At 39.6% G+C, this 23,850-nt stretch overlaps 4 protein-coding genes across 37 annotated transcripts in view; 1 reads left to right on the top strand and 3 right to left on the bottom strand.

The window, feature by feature from the left end:
- Positions 1-1,118: 1,118 nt before the first annotated feature.
- On the bottom strand, positions 1,119-3,404 carry TpnC73F (Troponin C at 73F). Its single transcript, XM_017077853.4, has 5 exons — positions 3,245-3,404; positions 3,057-3,174; positions 2,941-2,997; positions 1,840-2,091; positions 1,119-1,494 (listed from the first exon to the last, which is right to left on the bottom strand). The coding sequence occupies exons 1-5, from the start codon at positions 3,254-3,256 to the stop codon at positions 1,466-1,468; spliced, it is 468 nt and encodes a 155-aa protein (XP_016933342.1). The 5' UTR covers positions 3,257-3,404; the 3' UTR covers positions 1,119-1,465.
- Positions 3,405-6,630: 3,226 nt separating this feature from the next.
- Positions 6,631-9,603, top strand: Liprin-beta (liprin-beta 1). The gene is made up of 3 exons (XM_017079138.4): positions 6,631-7,056; positions 7,120-8,063; positions 8,121-9,603. Exons 1-3 carry the CDS (start codon positions 6,856-6,858, stop codon positions 9,016-9,018), a joined length of 2,043 nt encoding a protein of 680 aa, XP_016934627.3. The 5' UTR covers positions 6,631-6,855; the 3' UTR covers positions 9,019-9,603.
- Positions 9,604-9,865: 262 nt separating this feature from the next.
- LOC108013334 (AF4/FMR2 family member lilli) lies at positions 9,866-14,771 on the bottom strand. The gene is made up of 2 exons (XM_017079134.4): positions 14,539-14,771; positions 9,866-11,994 (listed from the first exon to the last, which is right to left on the bottom strand). The coding sequence occupies exons 1-2, from the start codon at positions 14,594-14,596 to the stop codon at positions 9,866-9,868; spliced, it is 2,187 nt and encodes a 728-aa protein (XP_016934623.3). The 5' UTR covers positions 14,597-14,771.
- Positions 14,772-15,338: 567 nt separating this feature from the next.
- The window catches only part of bru3 (bruno 3), a 273,316-nt gene continuing 264,804 nt past the window's right edge, over positions 15,339-23,850 (bottom strand). For all 34 annotated transcript variants that reach the window (XM_070996712.1, XM_070996713.1, XM_070996718.1 and 31 more), the window contains one exon: positions 15,339-23,596. The gene's annotated coding sequence lies outside the window, so the exon portion shown is untranslated. The remainder of the gene's footprint in view (positions 23,597-23,850) is intronic.

Raw genomic sequence — 23,850 nt, 5'->3', positions numbered from 1 at the left:
GGCGTCTCTCTTCAGAGATCGAAGCTAAGCTACAAGAAGTCAGTAAAGAGCACAATATTTATTTATTTAATAAGGGAAAAGTGGTCGAGCAAACAGATTACTATGTATGCTCCACTTAATAATAACCATGAGGTTAGTCTTGTCACTTTGAACACGATGATTAAGACATATTAGATCTAATCTTTAGAAAGTATTAAAATTTAGGTTGTTTTCTGGGAAACTTATATTAAATATTGGCTATAAATCTTGGAAAACTATAAGCAAATTAGGCTTACATTTTTTACGATGCAGTCAAATATACAAACTTGCTATAAGGTAAAAGTCATTAAGCTATTCTGTCTGTAAATCTCTATATTGTTTAAATATTAACAGGAAAATAAACAAATCATAGTTAGGCCTTAAAAAGCTAACGGTTGAGCTTACAACTTTATTTGATGTTGTCAATAAACGAATTTACAACCTTAATATAAATTGCATTTTTAGTTCCCATGTATGGGAAATCTTTGTTGGGCAATAAAAGTCTAGACTAAAAATAATCGAAGTGTTTGTATTGATTTTTATATTTATAAGGCTCTGCGGCTTTTGGATAATAAAATCGAGAATAAAGCAAACCAAACTGGCTATTATATTAATCCAGCCATGCTAAATCATTGTTTATGGGCTTATAAAAATACAGCAGTGGTTCTTCTTATTTAAAAAAAAGTTATTACATTCATTCATACAAAGAAAGCGAAATAAGTGGTATTGTTAATCTGTGGCAAAAGGAAATACTAGTACGACAAGAAAATAAAATAAATAAAAATTTGTCTCCGAAAAGAAAAGTGTGACTAATGGCCTGTCTGATCATTAATTTTAAGTTCCGTTGCTCGTTGGCATTTAATACTTGTCAAGTGTTGATTTTTGTTAAGACCAGTGGTAGTATAAATAACATTCATATAAGGAGAATAAACCTAGAAGTGTACTATAAACGTGAGGAAATCCTACACATATTTTGAGACTGAATAAGATTTACGACTCAGCTACTAGTACCCTCTGTTTACCCGCATTATCAAAGTGAAATATATGGTTTTGTTTGCCTGGTGGGAAAAAGTAATCCCAAAACAAAGGAAAACAAAATGTTTTGGGTTTTTTTTTTTTGCTATGGCATAACATTTATTTTTTCGCATACACAGTATTCCGTTGCTCTTTTAGTATAAAAAAGTAGTACAAAAGTTCTATTTCTACTCGTGTTTGGCATTGTCAAACTGAAGTACGTGGATTTGTTTGCTCCCTTGAAACAAAAAAAGGAAAACGGGGGGAAAATGCAAATAAAAAGTGAAACAAGTGTGCAAATAGGAGCAAACAAACGTGTGCCCAACAGGTGTGTGTGTAGTGTGTGTGTTTTTTGTGTTTCCAGGGGGTTTTCCGTGGGGGGAGGGGGTGTTGTGTGGGTGTTTTGAGTGGGTGGCAGACGCAGTGCGTTTATTTACTCGCCGGTCATCATCTCCATGAATTCTGTAAATTAAACAAAATGACAGACATTAAACCGATGCCACAGAGCCCCAGAGCAACCGCTATATGCATTTATAAATAAATATTCCATAAACACGAAAACAAAAATGTAGATATACGAGAATGCTAGGGGAATGAAAAATGCGTGTGGAATATGTTCGGAATCGAATTTGTGTGTCGCGACTAAAAATAGCGACCGATATGCTCCATGGGAGCGGTGATCAAGCTGTCATAATCGAGCGATCGCGCGCGATCTCAAGATCATCGCAATTTATGATCACTATATGCTGAATATTCTATGTGGGTGGATGCGATGGCAAGCCACTAGAATATGGTATATGGACTCACCATCGAAATCCACTGTACCGGAACCATCGGAATCGATCTCCTCGATCATGATGTCCAATTCCTGCTCGGTCAGCTGGTCGTCCAGCTCCTTGAGGATCTCCTTCAGGCAGGTGGTGGGAATGAAGCCGTTGCCCTGCTTGTCATAGAGACGGAACGCCTCGCGGAGCTCCTTCTGCATGGCCTCCGCATCCTCCTCCACGATGAACTTGGCAGCCAGCTGCACGAACTCACCGAACTCCAGGCGACCGGACTCTGAAAAAAGCCAAAAATAATAGGTGGCATATAATTAGCTAACTGGAATGATAGGCACTGGCTAATGATGGGGGCCCCGAAACAGCGATGATCATAAATCAATGACAGTGAGGAACTGAAATATGATCATCAGCCGATAGTGAATCATCTTTGAATTGGTGTAATAATCAGCAAGAGATAAGTTAGACTGAGCTTAAGATGTATAGCTTTTTTGATTATAGAAAATAGTCTAGAATTAAGCTAATAGTTTTCTATATATCAAGCGGAATCTTTATCAAGGTATACGTAGCTGAATACTATGCTCTGATTTAATTTATTGCAGATTCCCTGATTTATTTAAAGTACTTAAATATTTATTTGCTTGTTCCTAGCTGTAATATGATATTTTTCTGCACATTGTTACAGTCGATTTCATTTGCACAAGTTCAATTGAGCATAATTGGCTATTTATAAAAATACTTTATCGATTAAATCACAAACAAAATTTTAGATTATTTCGGAACATTAAAAGTATAATTTTTAAATGACTTTTTATATTAATTTATTAATAGTCTTGATGTTTTTGTATTTAGTATTTACTCGCACTTTTTATTTTATTTAGGTAGCACCTTTGTTTATAGCAATTTAAACTCACACTGTTATAGTTATTTAAAACCGAATTAAATTAAATGTGTGCCACTCGAATTGTAAATAGACTATTTTCAGCTAATTATTTTAATTGGAAGACTATTTGACATAAATAGTGCACTTTTCAGCTACAAAATTTGATTCTATTTTTGAAGGTGTTTATAAAATTGTATTAAATGAATCAAAATCATTAGATTAATGTATATAGTGATTTTTACTTACTGTCCTCATCGACCTCCTCGATCAGTTCCTCCAGGATCTTCTTGTCGAAGGGCTGACCTGCAAACCCAAAAGGATTAGTAAACCCTTATACAAGAAGCCCATATTCCAGGACTCACCCATCAGACGCAGGATATCGGCAACCATCTCGGTGGGGATGGAGCCAGTCTTCTGGTGATCGAAGCTGTTGAAGGCCTTCTGGAGCACGGCAATCTGCTCGGGGGTAAGATCTTCATCCTGGCATAAACAAAAAAAAGGTATTCCTTAGTGGTAATCCTTTGGAACTGGAGGGATCTCAAGTGCTTACGACGCTGCTCATGTTGCTGCTGTTTTTTCGGGGTGTACGTGTCTATAGGATCTGATCTGATCAGCTTTATCTCACGAACCGATCGCCTCGGAATATTCGTTCCAACTACGAGGCTGCGCCGATGCGTTTTCCAAAATATAGACCAGAATCGGTGAACTTGCCACACACACAAAACAAAAATCGGAAAAGCGGAAAAACACGAATACGGCCGATTGGTGGGATATGCGGATCGTTGGAGTATATGTAGCGTTTTTCCACGCCGCTGCCCGTATTTTATTGTTTTTTAGAAATAACTGTAAATGTACGATGGGAAAAAGCGAAAATAAAATGCGATCCGAACGGATCCCGCCGCATTCGCTTTCGCAGCCGGAGACTGAATACGAGCCGTATAGTGGTTTTCCATGGCCAATAATCGGTTGTTGTTGGATGGAGCATCCCATGGAGTGGGCTGTGGAGCAGGAGGGGCATCCACGATCTCTGCTATAATGCGATGCGTTGCGTTCCCTCGTAGAACAACACGATCGGTGGAATATATACATATACATCTGCCACCAGATGCACGACAACAACGGGGAGCAATTTGGAGAAATCGTCACTGGAGCAATGCCCCATTCTCACATCCAGTGAAACGCAGGTGGGAGCAACATATGTAGCGATCGGATCTGTGATGTGTTGTTCAAATATAGCATAAACATATTCTCGGAATCGAGTAATGCCATTCACTTTTGTTTACCTATTCCATTGGCTCTACAATTGTCAAAATACACATTTGTATGTATTTGGTTTTAAGAAATAAAAAAAAACTCTACAAAGGGAATGCCAGAAAAACATACGCACATTAAATAATTGCAAGGTCACTGCTGATAAATACCAGCATATACTCACAATAATAGTCCAAACTCCAGTTATGATTAAGTTGTGGTTTCTCAAGAAAAGTTGTTTTTATTTTTATTATTTTAACTCATTTTCATGTTCGATTTTTTCGTATTTCCAATGGGTTTCAGAATGGGACCCCAAAACTGCACTTCTAGATTCCATAACTTGAGTAACTGGATCTCGATTTTGAAGTGGGATACCTCTATGAATTTGTGGTGGAATTCTCTTATATTCTAAATTTAAATATTCTTTTTTAAAGAGGGTCACAATTTTAACCCATTTTCATGTTCGATTTTTCCGTATTTCCAATGGGTTTCAAAATGGGATCCAAAAGCTGCACTTCGAGATTCCTTAACTTGAGAAATTGTATCTCGATTTTGAAGTGGGATACCTCTTTGAATTTGTGGTGGAATTTTCTAATAGTCTACATTTAAATATTCTTTTTTAAAGAGGGTCTAAATTTTAACCCATTTTCATGTTCGATTTTTTCGTATTTCCAATGGGTTTCAGAATAAGACCCCAAAACTGCGCTTCTAAATTCCATAACTTAAGTTATTGGCTCCCGATTTAGACGTGGGATACCTTTTTAAATTTGTGGTGGAATTTTCTAATAGTCTACATTTAAATATTCTTTTTTAAAGAGGGTCACAATTTTAACCCATTTTCATGTTCGATTTTTCCGTATTTCCAATGGGGTTTCAAAATGGGATCCAAAAGCTGCACTTCGAGATTCCTTAACTTGAGAAATTGTATCTCGATTTTGAAGTGGGATACCTCTTTGAATTTGTGGTGGAATTTTCTAATAGTCTACTTTTAAATATTCTTTTTTAAAGAGGGTCTAAATTTTAACCCATTTTCATGTTCGATTTTTTCGTATTTCCAATGGGTTTCAGAATAAGACCCCAAAACTGCGCTTCTAAATTCCATAACTTAAGTTATTGGCTCCCGATTTAGACGTGGGATACCTTTTTAAATTTGTGGTGGAATTTTCTAATAGTCTACATTTAAATATTCTTCTTTAAAGAGGGTCTAAATTTTAACCCATTTTCATGTTCGATTTTTTCGTATTTCCAGTGGGTTTCAGATTAAGACCCCAAAACTGCGCTTCTAAATTTCATAACTTATGTTATTGGCTCCCGACTTAGACGTGGGATACCTCTTTGAATTTGTGGTGGAATTTTCTAATAGTCTACATTTAAATATTCTTTTTTAAAGAGGGTCACAATTTTAACCCATTTTCATGTTCGATTTTTCCGTATTTCCAATGGGGTTTCAAAATGGGATCCAAAAGCTGCACTTCGAGATTCCTTAACTTGAGAAATTGTATCTCGATTTTGAAGTGGGATACCTCTTTGAATTTGTGGTGGAATTTTCTAATAGTCTACTTTTAAATATTCTTTTTTAAAGAGGGTCTAAATTTTAACCCATTTTCGTGTTCGATTTTTCCGATGGGTTTCAGAATAAGACCCCAAAACTGCACTTCTAAATTCCATAACTTAAGTTATTGGCTCCCGATTTAGACGTGGGATACCTCTTTGAATTTGTGGTGGAATTTTCTAATAGTCTACATTTAAGTATTCTTTTTTAAAGAAGTTCTAAATTTCCCAATTCCATAACTTAAGTTATTGGCTCCCGATTTAGACGTGGGATACCTCTTTGAATTTGTGGTGGAATTTTCTAATAGTCTACATTTAAATATTCTTTTTTAGAGAGGGTCCTAATTTTAACCCATTTTCATGTTCTATTTTTCCGTATTTCCAATGACTTCCAGAAAGGGAGCCCAAAACTGCACTTCCAGATTCCATAACTTAAGTAATTGGATCCCGATTTTGATGTGGGATACCTCTATGAGTTCGTGGTTGAATTCTCTTATATTCCACATTTAAATTTTCCTTTTTAAAGATGGTCCAAATTTTAACCCATTTTCATGTTCAATTTTTCCGCATTTCCAATGACTTCCAGATGGGTGCCCAAAACTGCACTTCCAGATTCTATAACTTGAGTAATTGGGTCTCGATTTTGAAGTGGGATACCTCTATGAATTTGTGGTGGAATTTTCTAATATTCTACATTTAAATATTATTTTTTAAAGAGAGTCACAATTTTAACCCATTTTCATGTGTGATTTTTGGATATTTCGAATGGGTTTCAGTATTCCATAACTTCAGTTATTGCATCCCGATTTAGGCGTGAGATATGTACTTCTATAAATTTGTGATTGAATTTCTAAAAAGTATGATAAAGAAAACTTCTTCACCGAATGCTTTGAAAAGTTCATAAAAATTACCTTTATACATATTTATTAATGTTTGATGCTTTTATTGTATAAACAAGTTTTTTGTCCAAAAATGTAATCGCCTGGCCCAGTTTACTGTTCTATCGAATTTCGAAAGCATGATATATATATGGCTATCGATAATACCAAAATATCTTTATAATAAAAACAATAAGGTGGGTGTGCTGGCTATCCGGTGGGTGTATTCGCTATAGCCGATAGACCGATAGGTTTCGACAAACAACGCCTGGCGATATCGAAGTCGATAGGCCTAAACTATTTTCGTGATATTTTCCCCCATTAGCCCTAAAATTAATAACCATAGATGCCAATTTGCCACCAATGTGTGCGAAATGACGTGCCTTGCCTGAGCTGCTTACATAACGATGCACTAGCCGCGCAATAGACGGCCCACACACATCGATCACCCGGGATTAGCGAGGCTTACGATTTGGATTCCATGGCGTCAGTGACGGAGGGCAGCAAAATGCTCGAGGCGGCGCTCCAGCAGATGGACGGCCTCATCTCCAGCACGGCCACCCAGGCGGGATCGGTATCGGTAGCAGGGGCAGGGGCTTCCCTGACCCTCAACGAACGCAACTTGATTTCGGCCACCAATGTACTGTCCACAGCAAAAACTTTGGCTCTCGCTCTGCAACAGGTGAGTCACTCAAAACAAGATAAGAACCAAGGGAGCTAACAGTTCATATGTCTACCATTGCAGGTCGGCCTGGCTGCTCCAGCCCCGGATCCTGTGACGGCGGCCATCATCAGCGACTGGCTGGAGACGCACATACCGCGCCAGGACTCCGACGAGCGGATGCGTCGCCTGCAGCGGGACAAGGAAGGCCTGGCTCTGCAATATCAAATGCTGGCGGAGCGCGTCTCGGAGCAGGCCGACAAGATCATCGAGCTGGAGGGCCTGATAACCGAGAAGAGCCAGCAGTTGTGCAACAAGGAGGAGCAGCTGCAGCGCCAGATGATTTCGCGATCGGCTTTGGAGACACAGAAGCTGGAGCTGATGAGTGCTTTAAGTGAGCTGAAGCTGCATCGCACTGCCCTGGAGCAAGCCAACGATGGAGGTGGCGGCATTCCCGCCAATATTCCATATGGCAGTCTGAGCAACATCAACCAGAAGGCCTTCATGGGCTCCCCCAAGACGCCGCCGTCGGCGCTGCGCCACCAGATCAAGCCGCAGTTCCACAGCCTGCCCAGGTCGCACGGCAAGCTGGCCAACAACAATAACAACCGTGCCTTGGACGTGAATGCCAACAGCAGCGGCAAACAGCGGAACGTGGCCTTCGCCTCGAACGAACAAATCTTGATCGAGGACAATCCTCACCAGGCGGAGGATGTTATGACCTCCAGCTTCATGTCGCAGTTCACGCCCTCACCAAAGCTGAGGGAACGATCTGCACGCGGCTTGCGCAACATACTCGGCAAGTTGCGGCGCAGCAATAGCAGCAACTGCGAACTGACCGCCTTGGAGCAGGCCGAACCGCAGTTTCGACGCGGAGGATCCAGATCCACCGCCGGTGGACGCATTGAGTGGAGTGCCCAGACGCCCCTCTTCGGTGAGAACGAAAAGCACTGGACCACTTGGGGAGTTCAGGAGGTGTGCAATTGGCTGGCCTACATGGGCCTGGGATGCTACGAAGATAACTGCCGGTGAGTCAGCAGTCCGTAATCACAAAACAAATAACTAAATCAAGTATTCGCCCCCAGAAAATGGCTGAAGGCCAGTCCCTCTGTGTCAATCTTCACCGCCTCGCCTGTTGATATCGAACGAGAGCTCAGCCTAAAGCTGCCGCTTCACCGCAAGAAGATTATGCTGGCCGTCGATGAGCTAACTGGAAAGGAATTCGACGATCTTACTTTAAAAGCATCCAGCTTGGATGTGGCTTGGGTTCTGCGGTGGTTGGATGACATTGGTCTGCCCCAATACAAGGATTACTTTATGGTGGCCAAGGTCGACGGCCGAATGCTGCACCGCCTCACGCTTGAGGATCTGTCCCAGCTGCATGTTAGCTCCTGCCTGCACATAGCCTCGCTTCGAGCGGGCATCTTGTGCATGCGCCGCATGTCCTGGAACGCAGAGGGACTGATAAGGCGCTCGATCAAGGTGGTCAGCGAGGATGAGGGTGCAGCCAGTCCGGATAAGGAGAACGTGGAGCTGTGGACAGCCCATCGCATAATGGGCTGGTTGCAGACCATCGACCTGTCCGAGTACACGCCCAATCTGCGTGGTGCTGGTGTCCACGGGGCTCTGATGCTGTACGAGCCGCGATTCAATGCGGATCTGCTGGCCGACCTGCTGTCGATACCGCCAAGCAAGTCCCTGTTGCGCCGCCATTTGGCCATGCACTTCAAGGAGCTAGTGGGTCGGCCGGTGATCCTGAGCAAGCGAGATGCCGAATCGGCACCCGGCTACCAGCCGCTGAACATCACTGCAAAGTTGAAGCCGGTGAAACGCACACAGTTCTCGCTGAAGCGCCGCAAGAGCTCCAAGGGCCAGAGCGACGTAGACTGGACGGAGTACGTGTGCCCCATGAATGCCAGGGTGCCGGAGTACTCTCTAGTGTTGACGGCCAAGGACCATGAGAGCTCAATGAGTTCGAATTGATGACGAAAGACGCACAAATCGATTGCAAGCAAAAGGAAACGTGTTTTTTAGTTGTAAGCCCAAGCCTGGCCCAGGATACCCAAATGAATGAACTGCCACCTGAACTAATCAAGCAACCAAATCCCCAAATCGAGCGACAATATTAGTGAGAATTTATCTGAGCACGGGCTCGCCCCACCTTCCAAACATCTTTCGATCGAATTCGAGACAAAATTCAATCGTCTACCTAAGCATACCAGCAAACATTTTGGAATTTTTTATATATTAACTGTAACTAACATTTAGGATAATCTGGAACCGGGATGTAATGACATCTTCTATATAAGCATAACGATGATAACGAGAAGTATTCGCAATGGCATTGAAACGACCTTGAGAGCGAGCATAACCCTAAAAGACTTATCGCCCAATTTGGAGTTTATCTTTTGTACTAACACGTTACTGTATTGACGGATATTTTGTAAAATACAAACAACGATGCCTTTTTACCATAGACTACCTATAATTTGAATATTTGTATACTTTAACCAATTGGTTGTACCATTTTTAATATGAAATTACTAAGTTATATCTTGTATGGTTAAACATTGAGTTTATTTATTAACAATAACATTTTATTATGCACTAGAAAAACTGATGAACGACTAGGAAGCGCGGCTGAGGATCATTGATCGGATTGTGGTGCAGCCCGCATGGACGGAATCGGATTCGGCATGGGTTGCTCTGCTCCAGCCTCAACTGGCAACGCCGACCGGTGATGGACCGGCCATAATCAGGTCAGGTCTTAAACTTAAATCTTTGGCAGTGCTTTGTGTGTGGCTTGTTCCCGGATCTCCTGCCGGATGGCTTACGTGGTCTGCGTCTCCCCACCCGGTAAGTTGTCCTCGCGACCACCGCTTTGGTGCTTGGCCAGGTCGCTCTCCGGTATGTGATCCTTCCAGTTGCGGAAGAGGTATCGCGTGAACTTCTTCAGCTGCCTGAACTTGCAGTATGTGGCTCCTTCGGCAGACTGCAGCTGCTGGGTTTGGATGAGGAAGCCCTTCTCCTTGAAGGTCTTCTCCAGTTTCTCGCGCTGCTTGGATCTTCTCGAGGATCGCCTCTTGCGGTCGCTATCCGAGGAGGATTTCGCCTGCGTCTGGCCTGGCATGGGACTCTGGGAGCTGGAGCACTGAGATGCAGGACTTTGTGGCGCCACGGCAGTCATCAAGTGGTTGCTGCTGGGCAGGAGCAGCGTTGATGTGGGCGACTCCGGCGAAATGTGCAGCAACTCTGGACTGAGATCGGTGGATGGTGGTGGGATATCCACAAACAGCTTCTCCTGCTGTCCCTGCTGTTGGTTCTGCTGGAGCTGTTGCTGCTGATCGCGCGATATGAACTCGTAGCCCCGCATGGTCTTATCCCCAGTGCCATTGTAGTACCGGTAGTTGCCCTCCGCGTCCACCGAGAGCATCTTCTTCTCCTGCAACGTGGGCTTGGCCCCGCCGGTGAACTTGAACTTGCAGATGCTGACCTCGTTGGAGGGACTCGACGAGTGCTCGGCGGGCATGGGCGGTATGAAGATGGCCGACCGCTTGCGCTTCCGCATGGCCAGCGGCGCAGTCTCATTGGTGAAGAAACCACTTGGTATGGGTATCTTGAGTGAGAGCTGATTGTCCTTCTCAATAGTCTCCAGCGGCATAGGCATCCCGCCCAGGCTGCAGGATTCCACCAGCTGCTGATAGTAGAGTCCTCCTGGCTGTAGCATCAACTTGGCGGCTGACAAGGACTGATCCTCGCTTCCGGCCAGCTCTAGAGTTAAGGGTTTCCCCGAACCAAGTGGCGTGGTTCTGTGGGAGGAGCTGTCCGTCGTGGCCGTGGTCGTTGTGGGCGTGGTCCTCGTCGTGGGCTTCTCACTGTCGCCGCTGGAGATGGAGAAGCGATCGCCGCTCTGGTCCCGCAGACAGAGATTCAGTGGCTCCTCGGGCGGCACTGATACCGTGGATGTTAACGCCGGCGGAGCAGCACTTACTGGCATGGCCGCCACGGAAGCTGGAACAATAGTGCCGTAGTTCTTGTAGATCAGGTGGCAGATGTCCGCCTTCTTGGGCTTTCGACCGCGTCGTGGCTTGTAGTTATCCAGCGTGATCTCGCCCATGTAGGGCAGGTCGGCGTACTTCAGGGAGCTGCGCTTGGAGGCGGTGGCTACCTCAGGACTCTTAACCGGCACTGCAGACGTGGCTGCAATAGGTGAGGATCGCGAGGTGGGAGGTCCAGGTGGAGGTCGAGGAGCGACTGACTGCTTCTGTTGCTGGCGCTCCGCACTGCGTTGAATCTCGGCAATCTTCCGCAGCCAGCTGCGCACGTTCTCGTGCGCCTGACTTGGAGGAGGAGGAGCAGTTGGTGGCGGGAGCACTGGCCTGGATGGCTTCCTACCCTGGGTGGCCTCGTAGTGGGCGGCGTACTCGGCGGGCAGTGCCTGGTGGTGGAATCGCAGCTTCATGGCCCCTGCCTCGCCGCGTTTTTGGGATCGGTTTTGGCTCGGCACTGGTCTTACTGTCTTTTGTGGCGTGGGAGCAGAGGGTTCCAGCTGCACAGGCTGCCTGTTGGCCTTCCGGCTGCCCATCAGGAGATTGGCCTTCAGCTGCTGCTTGGTCAGCGGACTGCAGGTGCCGTTGTGCGGTGTCTCGTGGGCAAGGCTTTTGCGGGCCAGTAGCGTCTTGAAGGGATGGTCCTCGTCGTGGCCATCATTGGTGGCGCCATGCGAGATCAGTGGGTCGTCGGAGCCCTGCAGCAGCAGCCGGGTGCTATTGAGGTCCAGCCGGAGTTGTGGGTGCTCCGGCGGCAGCCAGCACTCCAGGTCGGGATCGTGCTCCAACTTTATGTTGGGCAGCAGCTGCTCCAGATTACTGGCGGTCGGAGCTGAGGGATCCAACTCAGCTTTGGCAGCATTACCGTTCAGGTCGCAGACCCTCGTCAGTTCCTGCATTCTGATCCTGGCTAAAAGAGGGAGTTAAAGGAAGAGTTAGTTGGTAAATGCAAAGGAAGATGAGGCGAATACGTAATGTACAGGAATATGTTGCGTATACGCAGCATTGGTCCGGACTGGAATGCAACATTTTAATAAGAGATGAGGAATGTTTATCAACATGAAACTTGGATGAAAAGGATGCTCCAATGATCGAGAGTTATTAGGAAGCTGGTAAGTTAGGAATTTTTAAAAAAATAGAAATAAGTTTTAATAACATACATCCTGCCTAAAAACAGTTAGTAGTTAGAGTTAAATATGAAACTAGCCCTACGTTGCGTATACGCGATGTGAGAAACACACGTTTTTCCTCGGGTTGTGTTGTTATTTTGATGATCGCCGGCAGGGGAAGGGGAAGATGGACTCGGAGGCGGAGGAGCAGGCCTGATCTCTCTCTAGATCGGTGGCCAGCACGGGAATTCTATTTAAAATGTCTACGAGGAACTGGCAAGTGGCGCTCTCTCCGCCAAACACACACAAACGCACCGCGATTTGCGCTCCGAAAATGAAATGTGTTGTTTTTGTGCATGAAATTCGATTCCCTGGGCCAAAAGCATGCCCATAAAAGGTTTAAATAGGAGGCCTGAATGGATGATAATGAAATCTAAAACAGCCAGTTATAGGATATCATTTAGTGGTATGGGCTATGGCTATTACCTAGTTTTCCCACGATTTGTACGGTCAAGGTGCCCCGGATGAATACGTATATCTTTCGGACGGACCCGTCTTCGGTCTCTCAGTCTTGGCTCAAGATGATATACGGGTAATCCCAGCCGGATCACCTCCAAAAAATTCGTCACAGTCCACAGTTCACTTCACGCTGCCAGTGGCAGTTGGTCGACCAGAATCGCCGCTGTGCGCGTGTACATCGTGTTGACATCCAAAACGCAACTAGTTGCGGGAAAGCCGAGTCGCGGAAAGCATCGCTTCTTCGGAATATGCTCCTTAGATGGACCGCCGCGGAGAGCACAGTTGTACCGCCGCCCCACACACAATAGAGGAAAATAGAGGGAAAATCAAATCAAATTCCTTCGCTCTTTTTCGACTTTTCCGAGATGCGTTGTCGCTTTCGCTGCTCGACACACCGATGGATGTCGTGGTCCGTATTTAACGCCAAAGACGAAGCTATTTCGTGTGTGTTCATTTTTAGAAAAATCCAACTTGTTGCCGGCCATATAGAACACCCAACCGACCCCCTCTCTGGCCGATCGGACAAACATCATCCCATATCCACAGCGCCACGCAGAATGCGGCGGCCAAAAACAAAAAGAAGAAAGCGATTTCGAAAGATGTATTTTCCGACGTTTTTCATTCATGGGCTCTGCCCGCCAGCTTGTTTATTGTATCAACGGATCAGGGTGAAAACAAATTGGTTGTGTTTAGGTAGCAGTTTCCCCAATTCTTATAGAGGGTATCACCTGGTCGATCACTTAGTTTGCCAGCTGTCTTTCTTGGTGGTTATGCGTACATGCGATCGCTCAGTTTTGATGGCATTTTATTTATAGCACCTGGCTACTTCGGGTTAGGGCTACTAAGAATCGCCTGCGCCTCTTTCGGATTATGATTTGTCGGGTAAGGTAAGGAAAGGAAGAGAAAAACACCTCCCGAAATAGACAACGGATCGAGGCGGGTCCTCTATTTCGGGCAGCGCACATGGCAATATAGGTCATCTCCGGTTCTACCTGGAGTGGGTACACAGAGAGAATTGATTCACTAAATACTAAAAATATTAAAAAAAAAATATTTTAAATTTTGGAAAGATAGCATGACCTTAAATGCTATCTCTCATAGTCGCATCATGATAATTTCTATTAAATTGTTTTACAAATTAAAATCAACTTTCTCTTTCCTAAGAATCTTTATTTTTTGAATTTTGACTATTAAATAGCGGAAATAATACAATTTAAAAAAAAAATTCACTCCTTAGGTAAAAGCCAAAAGTGAAAAGTTTGTGTTCTACCGAACCCAAAAAGATAAATACAGCTTATATCTCAAAAACTTTGTATATCTGTACTTGTATTGCTAACAAAACAATATAAGCTATACCACATTAGTAAACAAAAATGGTTAGTAAAAATAACACACCAATATTCCACTAACAAATTGATTAATTTCATATATTTACTGTGTTAACAACCATGATTGATACAAAAAAACTTGATGTCATAATTGTATTCAAATAATTTGAGTATAAAAAACGTACAAACAAGTATGACGCCATAGCTGTGGTTAAATGTTATTTTTTCTGGTAATTGGTTGTTCTGATTGTATTTTTTTCAAATGCCTCTGGGCAGTATTGTTATAGTAGGTCATGGGCTGAAGAGTCAGTGGGTTAAGTCACTACTAATCACTTTCTCTGCTGCGCAATCCGACGATACTTGGAATATCGGAATATCAGAATGCAAAGCACAATCGAAAACCCGCCTTTTGGGGCAGCGTTCTTCAAGCGACTCATTTGGGTGTTCCAAGTCGATAAGAGGCCTTATAGCGCAGATCACTTGATAATAAATACCTACCCGATTTAAGCTGGATGGAATGCCATTTCCCATCGATCTTTTTTCGACTGTTTCGCATCGAACTTCGCAGAGATCACTGTGCAACGATGGTGATGACGCTTTGCCGGCGGCAGTGGGTGGGCGAGTTTTTCGCGACCTGCAGAAGCTTTACATTCTACAAGTTGGCGGTTAGACGGTGGTTAGACGGCGGTTAGACGGCGGTAAGCGGTATGCGGTAAGCGGTAATTGGCAGCCCAGAACCGAACCGGAGCTTACATCACCGGCCAGCGGCGTCCAACCTACGGATCCGTATGGTAGCTCTTGAGTATTGCACATCTATTCGGCAGCTGCGACTTTGCGACTGCTGCTGCTGCTGCTGCTGCTGATATCTCACAGTCAATACCTGCTTACGCGAACGTACATATTTGTATTTATGGCCATAACTGCCACTTCAATCGCCCACGCTGCTCGGTGTGTTGGCCATGTCGATTGCGAATTCTACCGACCAGGTCTTAAGTCTGGCCTTGCCTCAAGTTCACTCTCTTCCCGCCGATATCGAAAGTTGTTCTCATTCCACTGGGAATTATTTCACTTCACTGCAGGTTATCACAGTCTTCCCGTCAAAATTCGATTTTTTATTATGATCAGCCGGTTAGAACTCGCGATTCCATATGCAAATGCGAACTGCCGCCGCATTCGACTTCCATTCAAATCAGTTTCGTTTTCGTTCTGTTAGCCAATTTGGCCAGGTGGCCAATACTTTCAAGACAGGCCTGCCATATCGTTGGAATAAGAATAATAAACAAGGGAACTCAATAATATTTTTATGGTAAAAGTTTATTATTTGCAACTTTATTTTTTAGTTTCTTCTTTGTGTTTTTGTTTTCATGTTTAAATGTCTATAAAGTATATATAATATATATTTCTGCATTTTTTGTGGTTTGTGGTTTTTTTGTTTATTTTTTTTTTTAATTTTTCATAATTTTTTTTGTTTTTGCTTTGTTTTGTTTTATTTAACTTGCCAGTTGTTCTTTGTTTATATACCTATTACACATTTGCATAAGTTTTTGTGTATAATAATTATTATTAATAATAATTTAATTGTTGTAATTATAACTTGGTTTATAATCTCCTCCCCCTCTCTATATCCAATTTCCTGCTCCTCGTTTACTATAAGTCCCCGCATCCTTATCATCCTTATCAACCCTATCATCCTTATCATCAATGTCGCCCATCAGCGACGCCCAGTTTTTTTTGGCAAACGAAACAAAATGTACACTGCTTGCCCATATTTTGAAACTGGCAATAATTAATACTAGGGTGTTTGATATTTCTGTTATTACGATTTATACCATCTCCATCTCTCCTTATTGTTAGCCCCTCGCCGCGATCTGCATCTAACTAATCTGGCTTTTGCACCTACTGCATCAGTTTTTGTGTTTTCATAGTTGGTTGGTTCAGTGTGTTCCGGAATTTAGCAGATCTCAGGGAAAGAAATTGATCAGAAATTAACCTGGGGTTGGTGTGGGGATGGTGTCTTCCTCAATCGATCGGTAGTTATTGTTACTGTAGTATGTACTCGTCTATTATTATGCTGGGTTTATTTATGTGGTATCCTGCAGTAAGTCGCATAAATAATGTTTAAAATATACTTCTTGTAATAATGCTTTAAGTATTAAAATATTTATAGTTTTGTCCATAATTAATTAATAGTTTTCTTGTTCGATAGCATTTACTTGTGTTGTGGGCTTCCAGCCGATTTCCGCGTGGCAAAACATCGCGGAAAAGGCCGATTGAGTATATATAGATATATATCTGTATTGTTTTTTCGGTGTTTACTTTCATCCTTTTGTTTTAATGAACGAATGCACAATTTTACACACTTCGCCATTTTGGTTTCATTATTCATAGATTGTATTTAATGTACATATATGTATAGTATATAGCGTATATTTCTATAAATAGTTATATAAAGACCTTTTTGTTGCTATTATAAATGATTTACTTAATTGTTCTTCACGTCTGTCCGTCTGTTTCGATCAACTACTTTTGACTATTACATCCTTACCATCCATCTCGTTAGTTCGGCATTTTATGTGTGTAAATATAAATTTTGTCATATTTAATATATGTGAGTATGCATGTAATAGCTGTGTGCATGTTTCTGCCTTATATCCGTTTCCTTTGTGATGTAGTTGAAAAAATGCGTAAAGTGAGAAATGCTCGATTTGTGTACAAAGTGCATTCGATGTCAGAATTCAAATCAAAGTCAATGATAGACGAAAGACTAGAGAAAAACTCCTGAACTGTTCCGGGCTCACAGTGCCAGTGATCCTGTTTATGCTCTATTTATATTTTATTCTTTTTGATTCTGAAACCATTTTACATTTAACATTTAATTCATGTGTTGTTATTCTTGATTTCGTCTCGTTTGGTTTTGGTTTTGGTTTTGGTTTTGTTCTCTCTTCCGAATTCGAAATTCCTCTTGACAGATTTTAAAGGAACTGATCACGAATCGTGTTGGAATCTGCTTTGCTTCAAATTAAATTGATAAGAATTCTATATCTGCATTTTCTGTTTTTTATACATTTATGCTACTAATATTAAGTGCAAGTTCTCTTAATTTTAAATGTCATTTGTTGAATTTTAATGTTAGGTTTTTATTTTAGTTTTCGTTTGTGTTTCTCATTCACATTTTGCTGCTAATTTCTTATTGTTTTCGTTAAAGGTGCTCTTCAAAAATCTCAAATAATGGATTGATGTAATCATGGCTAAGTACTTGTATTGTGTGGGCTTGTTCTGGGGTTCGGAAAAGACGAATGTAATTACATAACTCTTGGGCAATAGCAAATCAATTGAAAGTGAGGCTAAGTTTCCAAAATCAAAACACATGCCGTTGCTTACGTGTGTGTGAGTGTCTGTGTGTTTGCATAATGCTAAATACGGACGGATTTCTAAACGAAAAGTATATAGAGTGTATAAAGAAGCTGTAGCTGTAGTACTGCATCTGAGAAATAGTTTCTAAAAACGCATCTCAAGCTACACTCAAAAAATACCAAGTGTACATAAGTATGTATTTTTCTGATGTGTTGATGCTAAAATCTAGACTAGCTTTCTTTTTTTTAATGTTTTTTTTTTTTAATAATATGCAATAATTCAACCCCCTGGTTCGGGTTTCTGTTTGAGGGATTTTATACTATATACAATATAAATTCGCTTTGACCATTTGGTTTTATTCGATTAGCCTGCTGCCAACTACATGAGTTATATCTCTGTATCTCGTACCTCGATCTAACATTTGGCTAAGTACTAAAAGATAACAGTTTTATCTACAAAAAATAACTTTGGGCCTTTTCAACGCCAATATCTCCAGCCGTACACTTATTCCTCCCATATCATTCCATCCGATTCGGTTTGTATAATTGCAAAATTGGTTTATATAATGCTTGGTTGACCTTAGCTCGCTAATAAATCTTTCTTTGTTCATAGTAATAGTAATAATTGTCATAATAATAGTATTATAATATATCGTCTATATAAGTACGACTAGTTTCTGCTTTTAAAAATGTTTAAATTTCTCCTTTCTTTCCTCCCTTTTGTTTTCATATTTTTGTTGTATTTTAAATGCACTTTCTGAGCTTTCTTACAAGCGCCGCCAATTATTGTTGCTGGTTTTGTTATATTCCTATGGCTACTACCGCCTTTCCTTGTCCCATCTATGCCCATGGTTGATGATACTCTAAGGATCTAACCCTATGCCTATCCAAGCGAAATCTATTTGGTAAGCAAAGCTTCAAAAGTGTGTCACGAGCTTAAAAATATCGTATCGAAAAAAGTGCGAAAGCTTTGGGGGGAAATTATATTACAAATGAATTGAAATGTTTCGGTATCAATACGAAATTATCATAGTTACTTGATAGGTTTAGTTTACTATGTATTTAGATTTAACTGCATGTATTACCCTGTATCCAATATGTCATTCTTGTGTTCCTATTAAAACCAAAGCAAAAATGCGTTATAAATATTAAAGGCAAAATGTTTTAGGCTTGGCAAAAAGATATGCACCCCTATCCTTCCTTTTCTAACGATCAATCTTACACTAGATCCTTCGTCCCTTCGCCTTTTTGGGCCCTTGTAACTGTGTCTGTGTGTTAGTTGGAGTGTTGATTGGGTGTCCTTGTAGGTGTAGTTAGAAAACTAGTGTATGCAATTTTGGTAAGTCCTTGGTTATGGTGGGGTTAAGTGCTTGTCTCTATCGTTATTTATCGTTATCGTTAGCTTTAGTTTAGTTTTACCTTTACTTTTACTTTCTTTTAAATACCTGCAGAAAAGTGTATCTAAATATATTTTTGATTAGTAAGTTCTAAACTTGGACTCCAGTGTTTTTTGGTTGTTCTTCTTGTTTGTTCATGTTCTTTTGTTTCCGTGTCAGTGTTGTAAGCTTCATTCACTACTTTGTCTAACCTTGTCATTAACTAGTATATAATATATTTGTGTATAGTATATATAATAAATAAAGAAGTTAGTTTTTATTAGTAATGCTTTGTATAGAGTAATAAACATTCTATAAGAATGCCACATTCCGCACTTTGTATAATAAAAATACACTATGCGTAGGACAAAATCTATTCGCATATAGATTAAGTTTAAGGAACGATCATCGATAAGAGACTTCATTTTCATTAGTAATGTACAATGCTTATTCTTAGATTAGCGCTATGCTTAGCCGGCTACGAACGGAAAATGGAAATTTAAAACAAACCGAACAAATCAGGAGTAAACGCAATGCCAATGGGGTCCCTTCGATTTCATATCTCTTCGCCGTTAGCTAAACAACTTGAGAATCGCCGAGAAAGGTGCCAAGTTATAGACTACGGTTCGCATATCCGCGCATTTGATATGATGGGTGTGTACATGTATATGGTGGTGAGTTCGTTGTGTGTGTGCGTATAATTGAGAGACAGTGAAAACGCGGAATATGACGACGCTAAATGCAGATTGTAGCTCTAAAGGATTTCTCTGGCACTAAACTGGATTTTGGCAAAACTTGCAAAGAAATGTGCCAATTTTCATATCCCCTCAAGCAGATGGGCGAAACCTGTCCATTTTCAGTTAATGTGGTTGTTATCTATGGTTTATTTCTAGGAATACTATAATTTTTACGAGTTCCAATTTTTACACTTTATGCTCAAGGTACAATTGTCTTTTTCTATTCGTTAATGTTTAATATGAATTCGACATGTTTTTTTGTTAGTTATTTATGTTTTTTTTTTGCTTTCATCACATTTCATTTCGAATTTGAATTAAGCGACTTAATTGTTCGTTTATATTGTATTTTTATTCGTTTATCGAGTTAATTTTGATTTGGCTTTAGTGGTTTCTTGTTATCACCGCTCTTTAAAATTAACATTAAAATCAAACTAAGCGCAAACAAAAAATAAATTTGATTTTGTTCACACTTTTTGTTAAACGTTCGTGTCACAGCCCTTTTCGTGTTTTGGTTTTTTGTTTTTAGTTTTTATCAAACGATACTTAAGGGAGAACATGGGAAAACGATATTTAAATCGGGTTGGGGATTATGCCAAATTCTCAGTCCTCTGTTGCAAGTTGGGATTGTGTGTGTTTCGGGGGTATGTGACCTAGTCTGTCCTGGTATCTGCCAATTGAAATGATTCAAAAGCCGGATGTCACAGACGCGGAAAATAATGAGAAAATAAAACAAGTTGGTTGCATTGTATTTTGGTTTTTCAATTTGTTTTCTCTTTTATTTGTTCTGCTTCTCTTGGTTTAGTTTAGTTTTATTGTGTGTTATGCTTTAGAAATAATAGTTACGATAATTTAGGGTTTTAGTATCCTTCCTCTTGGTATATAATTTGCATAATTTTGCCAAAATCAGTTTAGCACAAAATGAATTATTTTGCTTGATTCCGTATGTTTTATAGTATAGTGTATATGATCTAAAAATGTTTGTATAATAGCATATAATAATAATAATAATAATTGTAATAATAATTTTTTATATATTAATTTAAATACTTGTGTTCGTATTTTCAATACATAAATAAATTATAATTCGTTAATCATAATCATAGTACATAATAATAGTAAATTATTATTATCTCAATAGTTTGACTTGGTTTTTATACTTCTTATTCATCATTAAGGTTTAATTTTCATTATGCAATAATTAACTTGAATTTGACTAGATCGATTCATACAAGATCGTAAATACATGTAGTGTGTTCGTGTATCTGGATGAGTTTTTCCGAAGTAAAATTCTAGTTTAGCATTTTAATTCAAAGCTGTCAAAATTCTTGGGTGTCTCTGGCTGAACTACTTTTGAATAGGCGCTAAAATCAGTTTGATAATTTTCATATATATGTTATGTACTTGTATGTTTGTAGGTATGTATATAATTATGCTTGTATGCATGTGTCGTTAAATAACTGCCATTTTCATTCGTTTCTTCTCAGTGTGGGACTTTCATCCGCCTTAGTTTTCATTTTCTATATTTACAATATTTCTCCTGTCGAGGCCTAACATTTTGTGATTCAAACAAAAAGGAAAAACTAAACAGATTAATTCGATTTGACCTTGAATATAATGTTTTCCACAGATTTCTAATACTGTCTCATTGATCCGACTGGCAATACTCACAACGTAAATGTAAACTGGAACTGAAGTTGAAATTGATATTGGTTGAGAGGGAACCCATAAGTATCTGCACCAAAGTATTTATTGCACTGGTAACAAAATTAACTTTAACTCTGATAACAATTTTATTTTCATATTTAAATATTTCTTATATTTTTTATATTTGTATTTGTTAATATTTAAATTTTATATCTTTAGTATCAAATACGTCCCGCAGATGGGGATTCCCCTGCAGGACCCACAGACTAGGCGACTCTAAACTTATCATTTTCACTATACAAACTCTAAATAATTGTTAATTTTTCTCCACCCTCCTCCTTTTTATCTTTTCACTATCCATAATCTTATTTTTTGGCATATTTAGCTGTAGATTTGACTCTTCGGTCCTTCTCCTCTTCTTGCTTTTGTACAGATTTTGCTGCTAAATTGTTAATGATTCGATTCAACAGACAGTTGAGTAAATGTCGGATAAAGATCTCATTTTTACGTTTCTTTATTGACAATAATATTTAGTTAGATTTCAGTGTAGGTGTGCGGGGGTATTGTGTCGTCCTATGTCAGGGTGTAAAACGAAACAAAAGGCTAGAATAAATTTAATAGGCCGTGATAAATTCTCTAGTTTTGCTAAAAAATACTTGCTTCCTTTTTGACTGTGATAAAAATTCTAATGGTAAGTTTTTGTTTATAATAACAATCAATAATAATTAATATACGCTTAGTGTTAAATAGTTTGCTTAGTCTGGCTAGGGCGCGCTATGGTCAACTTGATCGGAATCTGATTCTTTAGCTGTATCGGTATCTTTCTCGGAGCTGGTTGTGAAAATAAGTGGCCAAAACTTTCAGTTTTCTGCTGTTCTGTATATCTATTTTGTATATATTTTTTATAGGAATACTTCCATAGCAAAATGTTTTTTATGTTTTCCATTTTTTCAGTAGCCCTATTTATATTTTCTTTCCTTTTCCTTGTGTTTTTATTTACTTTTTGCTTTTTTCTTGATTTTATTATATATTTCTATGTATATATATATATATATATGCATGTATATCTGTAAGTACCTGTAATTGTTTTTGTTGAAAGCAGCTAAGTTTAAGTGTAAAGTTGTTGTTTGATTTTATTCAAAATTTTGTTTATTATTCTATAAAATCGTTTACGATTTCTTGAATATAATGATAAACCAAACGGTATCGAATCAAACAAGTTGAGAAGTTTAAACAATTACAAGAATTTTCTCCCTCCGAGAATATGGGCCAACATAAATGATCGCTTTAGATATTGTATTTTGTTAATCTTTTTAATGTTTTTTGTTTAGCTTTCGTCACTTTGATTCTCTTCAATAGTTCTAACAAATCCATATTATAATATTTCTAAAATTAGTACTCATTTATGTATTATAAAAAATGATATCTTTGCTCGTGGTCAGGCTGGTCGAACCCTTTGGGGTTGGACGTAGCCCTCAAAGCATGTCGCATATATTAAGTGGCTTGCTCTGTCCCGCCTAGTTCTAACTTCCTATATCCGTTTTGTTTTACTTAAAATTAATTAAATTCGAATTTTTGTGTTAATTTTTCATGTGTACATATAATCTGTTTATGCATCTGTTGAATCTTTGCCGTTTTGCTTACCACTAAATGCTAAAAAGTTGCAGACCTACTTTGTCTTCTTTCTCACCTAACTTCCTCTACGTCCCATCTATATTTTAACCCTTTCCTTTAACTGCTGCCTTCTAATTACTCGATTAACTGTAAACTCCGATCGAGTTCATCATTAGATTAACAAATTCAGTTTTAATAGTTGTTCTTTTGTGTTTGCTTTGTTTTTCAACTAATTTTCCTTGCGCAGATTTGTTAATTTTTATAAATTCCCATCACCAATTACTCATATAAAATGGTTGCTGCTCTTATCGTCCTTAATTGTTTTTATTCTTTTTTGTTTTGTTTTTTTTTTTTATTTGAAAACCCAGATAATTTTGGTCTCTTGCCAGTCAGTTTTTGTCTCAAGTTTTGTGTTCTGTGTGGGGAGTGTACTGGTGTGCAATGTTCTTGTTCTTTAGTTGTTAACAAAACTATCAATATCAATGTTTTTGTTCCTTGCTTCTATAAATATATACTTTTATTAAATCGATATTTTGGCAAAAATTCTGTCATTCGTTCGGTTTTTCTCAATTTTTATAATTTTGTTTGTGGTTGGTTTTCTCTTATTATTTTGTATGTACTGCTGTACTGCATTCAGTTGAATGTATAATCGGATAAATATATATAAATATATTATATATATAAATCTATTCATTTTTTTCAGCTCTAAGGTGTTTTCTTTTTTTAATTTACATTTTTCTTGTTTACTATTTTTTATTTTTTTTTTTGTTACATACTCTTTGCATGTATTTAGTTTCTATAATCGTTTTCACATAGCATGGCTGACGACCATCTGAAATGGAGGGAAAGCAATGTTATTAGTAAGGAAGTCTTAAGTGGGGATCTATAAGAAATGGAAAGGTCAGGTATGATATATTGCTCAGTTACTAGAATAATATGAGATATCTTGAAATATAGTATAACGTGATAGCTTTTAAGATCGTATGATAAATGGATATCATAACATATATTATTATTCTTTTAGTAAATGAGCGATGTCAATCAAAAACGCGATATTATAATCAAAATTCAATCAATTTCAATACC

Source organism: Drosophila suzukii, chromosome 3 (genome assembly GCF_043229965.1).
Source record: "Drosophila suzukii chromosome 3, CBGP_Dsuzu_IsoJpt1.0, whole genome shotgun sequence".
NCBI lineage: Eukaryota > Metazoa > Arthropoda > Insecta > Diptera > Drosophilidae > Drosophila > Drosophila suzukii.
This window is presented reverse-complemented; position numbering and strand designations above follow the sequence as displayed.